Source organism: Guyanagaster necrorhizus (genome assembly GCF_019112545.1).
Source record: "Guyanagaster necrorhizus MCA 3950 unplaced genomic scaffold BT62scaffold_23, whole genome shotgun sequence".
Lineage (NCBI taxonomy): Eukaryota > Fungi > Basidiomycota > Agaricomycetes > Agaricales > Physalacriaceae > Guyanagaster > Guyanagaster necrorhizus.
In genome coordinates this window covers 202,153-212,995 of record NW_025064902.1, presented here as the reverse complement: position 1 = coordinate 212,995, position 10,843 = coordinate 202,153, and the positions used below count along the sequence as shown (strand labels likewise).

Below are 10,843 nucleotides of genomic sequence, written 5' to 3'. Positions count from 1 at the left end.
AGTGTATCAGGTGGCTGGGAGCTGCTGTGATTACGACGGAAGCAAACACTGTAGTCGATGCGCGCACCTTCCCCAGTGAGCGCGTTGACCATACTAATGGACAAAGCCAATGCAGCGATGATAGATTGTTTGAGAGAGAACATTGTAGATATGGAATATTCGAAAGACTTGTGGGTTATCGAATGATCATATGGAGGGCCTACTTGACACTTTTATACCTATGCAGGGGCTCGAGAGAGACGGAAATTATCAGAGCAAATATGCAACTGGGTCAGACTTGCATCTGATTAAGACATGCCCAACAGCAGAACTGAGATACCGACTCAGAAGAAACATCAGAAAGGGTGAAATGGCACACAAGAACAGTTAAACCACGAAAACTGGCCTGGGACTAGAAGATGGGGTGGGCACAAAACTAACAAAAATATGATGGCAGCACTCTGAGCCTGTGTGAAGTGGAATGAGCAGTAGGCCTAGGTTGTAATGAGAGAGCAGGGCTCATCTCACCTAACAATGTAGGAGGTGGAAGCAAAGACAAGAGTCAGATATCTGTGCCAATGTCTCTCCTAGATCAGCATCAGCTGAGAATTGGCACTGACTCAGAGATGGTACAAGTACCACATCCCATGGGCAAAGTGGTGCTTTAAGAAGGTGGAGCCTGCAAGCATCTTGAGTTTGCACAGAGGTCTGTGAAAAGGCTCCCTACCCTTGGAATCCATCTTTATGACAATCTCTGCAACTTACTTGAGGTGCAAAAAAAGGTAGCTGCAATAGGGGACTTGAAGTTCAAGCCCCTCAACTGATTGCAGACTACAGCACATGAATGGCTGGCTATATAGGCTCATGATGGTGCAATGGTGGAGGTGGAGGTGGTTTGAAAAGATATGGGCAGGCCATGGTTAAAAAGATAGAGGATGGTAATATGGATAAGCTATTTGAAGTTGAGCACACAATGCAGAATGTTCTCAGACATAAGTAGTCTAAGCTTTAGATGACCAGTAGTCAAGAGCTTGTATGATTGTTTCTGATAAGCCAAGAGATGTGTAAAATGTCACATCTCCAGCCCTGGCAGAGTGGCCTCTGAATTCTCTACCTAGAATGATAAACAATTTCTTATCAAACCAGGCTCATGTTGCCATTCTCTCATAGGAATAGAGCTGCACATAGGCTATAGATGTAATCTCACTGTATAATATAGTCTATAAGTTGTACAGGATCAGTGACATCCTGTCATGTGAAAAGGATGTCAGTTCTATGGTAAAAGAGATCCAATTTATAATAGAGTAGATGAAATTGTATACTGTTTTTGCCAAGGATAAAGAAGGAGTGTTATATTATTTTGTAGTCCTGAAGTTGTCTGTCACTTTTCCATATCAGTTCATCTGATTGATAGCATCTATAGAAGCATCAGAAAAGTATGATAGCAAAAAGTAAATCATCATATGATTTTGAGATTTGAGCAAGAAGGCAGAAGGCAATTACATGAAATAGTTGAAGTAGTTTTTATGAGATTGAATTTTCTCTCATCTTTTTCAAACCACATATAGTTGCTTAGACTATCAGATGCCTTTGATTGGTGTTAAAGTCAGGGTAGAGGTCTTTTAGGAAGTGGCAAACTCCTGTTAGATATTTCAGACCTGAGACAATGAATTGAGAAGTGTTGGTGATATAGCAGCTGAGGGTTTGGTGCATTGGATCAAGTGGTAGGGTATGGATGATGTAGTCACATATACCAGTTGCATAACCTTTGGCCATGCTAAGCTCAATTGCAATTATATGAGCTTGAATAAAGTGAGCCCATTCATTGAGAAAAGAAAGAGAAGAGGCTGGGCCAGTGGAATAAGGAGTATGTTCACTCAGGACATTTAAAAGAACTGTCTCCATTATGCCAGCAATAAGTCTCTCAGAGATTTTAGTCTTTATTGTCACCAAATCATGACTCCTATCTTATCACTGATGCTTAGTAAGCCTGACATTATGGCACCTCTCAGCCATGCAGAAAGCTCATGGATGCTATTGTCATAAAGGCAGATTCCAAGGGTTGAAAGCATTTTCATAGAGTGTGAACCTCAAGACACTCACAATTCTGTTGATACAGAGTGTTAAGAATGTGCCAATAGAATAAAGTTGAATGCATGCATGAAGACCAGTAAAGTGCATAGGCATTAATGAAGCTATTAACAATGTTATCCTTGAGTCAAAGCTCAAGGAATTAGATTGACAGAATGGAGTCCATTGGAGAGATGAAGAGAGATATCCCTTGGAGCAGAATCCATTGGACAAGAGAGAGAACTCAGAAGTGAGTAAAAAGAGTAATAGCTTATCCAAGTTGATATTTGAACTGAGTATCTGTTGGATTAGCAAGCAGGAGCTCCATTGTATTCCACTGGTTGAGCTTAATACTTCTTTATGTCAGGATAGACAATATATATACTGAATATAGTCTGTTGAGCACTCTCACCATATTTTTGCTTATCACTGCACTATGTGAGGGTGAGTATCTACTTGTATTACTTCATATATCTTACTGACCAATATCCTGTAGTCTATGTTATATCTAACAGTGTATTCTACTAGGTGCTATAAATATGCATCACTTTCTTAGAGGTTATACAACTCCAAGAATTACTCTATCCTATCCTTTATACTCAAATGACTTCTGCCATTGCTGCCTTGACTACAGGCCTACCATTGAACATCCCTACACTAAACACATCTGGTGACAACTGGTCCATCTTCTACCTCTGCTTTTCCACTGGCATTCAAGCCAAAGAGAAATGAGATCACTTTGATGGATTAAAGCCCAAAGCCTCTCTCACTGCATCCACAACAACTCTCATCACTGAGCTAGATTAATAAGAGAAAGATGAGGCTGTAGCCAAGAATCTTCTACTCTCAAAGATCCCTGACTCAGTTGCTATGAAGATTTAGCATCTTTCCACAGTCACTAAAGCCTGGTCAAAGATTGAAAAAGACTTTACCAATAAGAGTGGCTATGCACAAACTGACCTTCAGCAGCAGTTTATAAAGTCACATTGCCTGGCCAAAGGCAACCTTCATGAGTTTCTTGATGGTCTGTCAATGAAACAGGAGTCATTAGCTTCTATCAGTGTCATCATTGAGGAGAAGGATTACCACTCAACAATTCTCACCTTCATCCCCCTCTATCTTGCCAAGCATGCATTGACTCTTCTTACAGCAGCAAAGCTTTTCAGTTTCAACAAGAAAGTCAATCCTGAGAATCTGATTCATGCCATTTCTGAGGAATATGATCAGCTAGAGCATGAGTGAGCCAAGTGTAGTTGGCAGTCTGAAAAGAAAAAGGATTTGGAGCAAGATGAAGCCATGTCTGTTTCATCAAGCTCAGATGGCAACAAAAAGGAAAAAAAACCTGGCAAGAAATTGTGCTAGGGATATGAGAAGAAAGGACACTTTAAAAACAAATGCCCCAAGAAGAAGTTGTCAGATAATGACAGCAAGGCTTCTAGATCAAAGGGTGAAATAGCCAATATGGCTGAGAAATTATCAGGTTCAGACTGAGAAGCCAGCAGTACATTTGTGGTTGATGATGCTAGCAACATGCTGTCACTGGCTGCAGTTTCTGAGTCAGATGAGTCTGAAGTTGAGGGCTTGTCAGAGCACTCAAGGGATGAAGATGATGGTGCTGATCTTTTTTCAGAGGTTGGTGATGAGTTGTGGAATAAGCTGAGCAGCACATTATTCTCAGATATTGACTGGAGTGATGTGAACTCTTTTGTTGACAGGCAATCAGATGTCATGTCTGGCATGCCAACTTTAGAGAAAGTATCTGCTTCTGAAGAGTCAGTCACAGCCATTATCAATACTATAAACTCACCTGATATTTAAATTCATACTGAACTCTATGACTCTGGCTGTACACACCATATTTCCCCCTACTGCAAGGATTTCAACTCATTCCAGTCTGTCCCACCCAAAACATTCCATGTTGCAAGCACTCAAAATTTTTCTGCAGCCAGAAAGGGTGTGATGAGATTGATGTGCTAAATGGCACAAATACAAGCAATCTGCAACTCACCAAGATCATATACTCTTCTGAAGTTGACTATACACTCATTTCAGTTGGCTGACTTGTGTTATGATTTTTCCTATTTTCCTTTCTTTTTCCTCAGGAATGATCCCTATCTTCACTTAGTCAGGACACTTAGGCCAGTGCTTAGGACCATGAGAAGGCTTAGTCAGCAACCCAGTCAGTCATGGTCTTATCATGCTGCTGTGTGCTGTGAAGGGAGAGACAATGCTCTTTTTGTCCTCAGACTGCAGTGCAGCAGTAACAGCACAACAGCAAGACAACAACTTTTGTGGAGAGCCTGGCAACAGCAGGGGTAACAGCTCTATGACAAACAATATCTTTTGTGAATGATTATTTATAGCCAGATAACAGAACAGTATTTAAGTAGTGCAGTTTTTGCTGTAGTAGCTTCAGCATTGAGCTAAAGTTTATTCTCACCATCTTATCTTAAGCTACTTGCAAAATGCCTTGACTACACAACTCTATTGACACATCAGTGAACTCAGTCAGTCTAACCTGAAGTGCAAGGTTCTGAACTGTTTATCACATGTTGATAGTCATGTGGAATTTGGGCTTAACAACTTGATGATCTTGGTTTCAAGTTGACTTTTGGTGGTGGAAAATGCACCATCCATGCACCAGATAGAAAGATAGTTGGGGTTATCCCAAAGAACAATGGTGGCCTATATTGGGTTCATCATGAGAGAGATTTGGCTGGAGCAGCTGAGGAGGTGCTTACTCTAGACTAATTGCACTGCTATATGGGCCACATTTCATCTGGTCAAAAAAGGCTTCATGATTAGGATAAAGCTTGACAAGTCATCTGGAGAATCACAGTTCTGTGAGTCATATGTCTATGCTAAAAATACATGAAAGCCAGTGTCTAAGGCTTGAGAGAGAGAACATGCAACTGATATTGGAGGTAAAATTCACTCAGATTTATAGGGATCTGCATCTGTGGAATCCCTACATAAACACCATTACTTTATCTCCTTCATTGATGACAGCACTTGTTAGGCTTACCTTGAATTTTTATGCCAAAAGAGTGAAGCTTTTATAGCATATAAGGCCTATGAAGCTCACATCCACACTTAGCATGACCACTCTGTAAAAATCCTCCATTCAGACTATAGAAGTGAATACTTTGACAAAGCATTTGTCTTACATCTGAAAACTGCTAGCATAGCAAGGAAGATGACTGTGCATGATATGCCACAGCATAATAGGGTGGCTGAAAGGTACAATTGCACAGTTATTGAAAAGGTCAGGGAATGGAAAGAGAAATACTAGTTACACCTTGAGACTAAGACTATGAAGCTGGGTGGCCACATACATGAGGGTCAGTGGATTGGATTTGATAAAACAAGCAATGGATCCCATGTCTACTGGACAGAGAATAAAATGGTGTCTATCAAGCAAAATGTTTATTTTAATACAACTCATATTGCTGCCAATGATCTTGATAGAGAGGAAGACATTGAGCTACATAAGATTCCATCAACACTAAAAACTCAGTCCAACCCACCTACTGCAAAGCCATCACAGGTGTCACCTACCTCTGAAGTCCAGCCTACAGTCCAATCCATAGTTGAAAAAACCTGTTTCAGATGCACTTGAAAGCCCAGCCAGTGAGTGTTGGACCTTATCTCTGGCAAAGACAGTGTATTAGCATATTCAAGTGATCCTGTGGTACCTGTTGGTGTTCAGTTACCAGCTGTCAATGAAAACAATGAATCTCTTGAGTTTGAGAGAGAGACAGAGGCAGATTAGTTGATAATACTTGAGGATGCTGACTTCTTTGAGGAGTATACCATGGCCATTTCAACAGCTGATCCAGAAGCCTTAGAGCCACACAGTCTAGCTGAGCAAAGTGTCAGCCTGATTGGCCTTTGTGAAAAGATGCAATACAGGAAGAGCTTGTGATGCTGAAGACTGCAGGGACTTAAGAGATCATTGACAAACCAGTTGGAGCAAATGTTGTGGGCTATTAGGAATATGCCAATTGACTGGGCTTGAGTGCACATGTAGAGACTGGCAGAGTGCATAGATGTCAACAAAGCTATTGGCAATGTCACCCTTAAGTCAAAGTCCAAAGATTTGGATTGACAGAATAGAGTTCCATTGGAAAAGTAAAGAAAAATATCCTTTGGAGTGGATCTGACAGACAAAATAGAGAGAAGCTGAAGTAAGCACAAAGTGTAGATGGCTATCCAAGTTGATATTTGAACTGAGTAATTACAATGCTTGTATGTGGTTTATATACTATTGGTAGTTAATTCTGAGTCAGAGTTTATTGGGTTCTAGTGTCAGCTGTTTGCTACTGTGTTCAGAGTCTAGATACTATAATGTGAAGTACAGATATGAAATGATAATGGTAAAATGAAATTAGTAGATAATGAAAAGTGGTGGAGTCTGGTGAGGCTTGTGATTGAATTTATCATTGGTCAAGGTGACATGGAGGCTGGCAGCATGCATATAACAGTATCCTCCTGTTAGTGTTCTTGCTCTCAAGAGCACAGATCCTGATATCCAGTGGAAAGATATATGGTAAAAAATTTTATCTCATGAGAGTTTTTGTCTTTTATTTTTCAACCACCATCTTCTCCAGCTTGCAACAGTGTCATCTCTCACCACCTATTGTTGTTTAAAAACTCCTGATCCTATGGTGCAGGAATCCACCCCCAATGGCCTTTAAGAGGCCAAGGAATTGTTTTGTTTGGAACATCAAACTGCAGAGGATGAGTACACAGAAGCCATAGAAGTTCATTTGGAATGAAAGAGAGAGCAGGAGAGGGAGGAGAAGGTCTGAGCAGACCATGTGGCTCAGAAGGCATAAAAAAGCGAGTAGAAGGAGGAATTAGAAAGAAAGAGGGAGAAGATCCAGCAGGTGGTGGAGAAGTGGATGAAGGAAGTGGATGAGGCTCAAAAGGAAGCCATGGAGAGGGAGGCTGCAGAGAAGGCATTAAGTGATGAAAGTAAGTGTCTTCTTGTTTCTGATTGGTTCTGATTTAGTTTTGTTTTCAGAAAGTTGCATGTGCTGATGAGCTGCTAGGTTCTGTGCACTCTGAAATTATGGGCCTCAATAATTATTTTTGACTTCTGCCCTTGAACAGGCTTTCAATAAACCAATTATTTTAGGTTCAACAGCAGTAGTTTTATCAAGAACTATTCATTACTCATAGACATTTCTTTGTGTGCAAAGATTATATGTTATACATGAACTTTCTATTTGTCTGCAAACTTTTCTCATCAACCATACAATGCATGAACTTTCTATGCCATAATAAGCACCATAGGCATGGTCAGCACTATGATAACTGATCAGACATACATCATTATTAGTATACATATGGCACCCTAAGGCAGCTCACAAGATCCATTGTGATATATACAAGGCTGACTGCAGATGTCAAAGCTTTTCACAGCCAGCATGTGGAAGGGTAATAGGCTGCAGAGGACTAACTCTGTGTTTGGTTAGATATGTAAGGAATATTAGAAGGACTAGTATACTATTGGCTATGTGAACTTTTAAATATGCAATGTTTACTAAAAGCCTCACAGCCTTTAAGGCTTCTTGTAATAAAAACTTTGCTGGCTCACTAAGCTAGTACTGCAGTTACAAAGGCTGTTTGAATGTAGCATACTTGATATTAGTAAAAAGATAGTATAAGTAGTGTATAAAAGAAATACAGGAAGAGAGAACAAGCAATACTAAGACTACTTGACACCCATACTAAACTGTACACCAGTATGACACTCCTCCAATAGAACCAGCTACACAGACTGCTTATAGGTTAATACCTTTTGACTGAGAGCACTATAGCATCTCAACAACTTTATGAGGCTTGCATATGATAATAGTGAACTTATAAATTCACAAAATATTGGCTTGTCTTGCTTTATTCCCAAAAACATGGAAGGAATCTGTTGCTCTTGCATATCATCCTCATACTGCCTAGACCTAACAAAAGATTTTGAAAGGTAACTGAACAACACTAATTGTTTCTCTAGACCCCACTGGGACCACATATAGGATATTGACAATAAAAAGAAAGTTTACATACATACTGTGAGTCACTGTAAACAATTCAGAGCCTCATACCCCTGTAGCTATCTCTTTGCTACATCTCTTTGGAGATTAGTCACCATATGGAGATGTATGACTAGACTTGCTTGGACCAGCCCTCAGATTCTGTGCCTTGGTTTCACTTATCAAATAGGTTTTCTGTTTTCTGCCTACAGGGAGTCTGTTAGAGCAAACAATTTCTGGTTCATCAGTGCTGTCACTAAGATGATGCATATTGCTATGCATGCCTGGCAACTGAAGGCACCAGTCATGGATGAACTTGTGCTCATTGTAAGATCAAGAAGACTGCCTGTTTGTTTAATAAGGGTGTCACTGCAAGTGAGGTGATTAGTAGTGTAGAGGTCTCTGCCAGCCTCTATAGACTTTCAAAATTAATATGCAAGTTGATGCATTGTGTGGATGAGTTGGTGGATGAGATGGCAGATGTCCATGATACTGTGGTGGGTCTCCAGAATGATTACAGGTCAGATGATATGTCATCTCCTTCAGAGTTGTTTTCAGAGTCTGAATTGAAGGTGTGGAGAGAGGCTTGCCTGATCTTCAAGAATGAGAAGGATCAGAAGATGGAGGGCTTGCAGGCAGTGATGTTAAAAAGGCTGAATGAGGATGTAGAGGAGTTGAAGAAGTGAGGAGAAGGCTCAGATTCTGGTGCTGGTCTGTTGGATGCTGAGCTCTTATGATTGTAGAAAGAAAAAAAAAAATTTTTTTTAGTATAAAATGTATATAGAAAGTGTCAGGATGGACAAAATGTAAACACAAGATTTGACTTTGAAAATTATAAAAGGAGTGATTGAAATAGTAATCAGTGGTTGAAATTAAACTAGTAAGAGTGGGTGCTAGTGGTGTCCAGAGTAGTGCTGTATCAAGAAGGAAATATTTGGATGACTTTAGATAAGAGTCCTAGTTTGCCTGGATATTGATGGTGAAATTCTTTGATAAACTTGTCAGCAGAGAACTCAGAGGCCAGTAACCAAGCAAATTCTTTATTGGTACCTTCATAGCCTAGCCACTGGATCTTGTACAGTAGTGGGCAGTAGAACTGGCAGTCCAGCTTAGAGTTAAGGATTTGGGCTATTTCAAAATATTCTTCTCTATTGACTTTGACTGAAGGCAGTGGAGGTTGGATTTGATTAAGAATGGTGTTTTCTTCTGTGGGTTCTAATCATGATGTATGAAAGACTGGATGAATGGACCAGAGATCCAGCAGAAGCCTCAGAGTGAAGGAGTGGGAACCAGGTTGGACTATGATTTTGAAAAGATCAAGGTATTTCTTGGAAAATTTTCTGATTGGATAAATAGTTCTGATATATTTGAAACTGAGATAAATCTTGTCACCTACTGTAAATGGTGGTGCCAGAATTCAATGCTTATCTGCTTGAGCCTTATAACAGGACTGAGCTTCAGAAATTTCATCCTTTAGTACTTGATAGAGCTTGTTAAGATTGACTGTGAAGTCTTAGGCTCAAGTGGAGATGATATCCCATTTAGGATAAACAGTGATGTTAGAGTGGTAACTCTTGTTAGTGAAGAATGAAGATATTCTAGTAGAGGCATTATAGGCATTATTGTAGGCAAACCCAGCAATGTGTAAGAGGGTGTCTCAGTTGTCCTGTTAGTAGAAACAGTAGATGCAGATGTATTACTCCAGAGTTTGGTTTGCACATTCAGTTTGTCCATCAGCCTCTGGATAGTAACTGGAAGTAAAGTGGAGTTCTCTATCATGAGTAAACTGGGAAATAAATTTAGAGCCATGGTCAGAGGTGATATGACTGGGTATTCCATGCTTGGAGAAGACATGGATAACAAACAGTTGAGTGAGTTCCATGGAGTTGATGGTGTTGTGAGTGGGAATGAAGATGGCTTGCTTGCTAGCCCAGTCAATGACTACTAGGATGGCAGTAAATCTGTTGGCATCTAGTAGTTGTTTAATGAAGTCTATAGAAATAGAGTCTCATGGCTGTTCAGAAACCAATAGGGGTTTGAGCAACCCATAGAAACAGTGTCTAGGTGTCTTGTTGTGCCCACAAACTGTGCAGGACTTAATATAGTGTTGAACATATTCATGCATCTTTGGCCAGGTGTAATTCTGCTGGACTAGCTCTAATGTCTGGCTTTGACCAAAGTGGCCTGCTAAAATATGGTTATAATTGTTTTATAGTATATGAAGATGGAGATTGTCAGAGTCTGGTATATAGATATGGCCTTCAAAGTGAAGGATGTCAGATTCATCAATAGACCACTGAGAGAGAGAGGTTTCAGAAGTGGCTTTGGCCAAGCAGAGGCCATTAGAGGATATAAGATCAGAAGATTGTGCTTTTTTGATGTTGATATGGAGCTTGTCAATGTCTATGATGGCACTAGCTCAGAGAGTAGGGCCTTCAAGATAGGTTGCATGGAGTGATGTGGAAAGTTGTTCTTGAGTGAACATAGGTTGAAAATTGTGGAGATTGACTTAGGCATATTGGCTATCTCTCTCTTTAGGGTAGATGTCCCATCATCTAGTGAGTGCATCCAGTTTCCCATTAAGTTTTCCCAGGCAGAACTGGATTACTAGGTTGAACTGAGATAGGTATTTAGATCAGCAGATCTGTCAGTGGATCAGAATCTTGGTGGTGGCAAAGTATTCAAGATTCTTATAGTCTGTTATGATATTGATGGAGTCTGCAGAGCCTTTAAGATAGTAGTGCCAATGTTTAAAAGCTTCA

The 10,843-nt window shown here is 40.2% G+C and overlaps 1 protein-coding gene across 1 annotated transcript; it reads right to left on the bottom strand.

The window, feature by feature from the left end:
- Positions 1 to 1,551: 1,551 nt before the first annotated feature.
- Positions 1,552 to 1,755, bottom strand: BT62DRAFT_903308 (uncharacterized protein; the record flags this gene model as incomplete). The annotated part of the gene is made up of 1 exon (XM_043183519.1): positions 1,552 to 1,755. The coding sequence occupies one exon, from the start codon at positions 1,753 to 1,755 to the stop codon at positions 1,552 to 1,554; it is 204 nt and encodes a 67-aa protein (XP_043036874.1).
- Between the last annotated feature and the right edge of the window lie 9,088 nt (positions 1,756 to 10,843).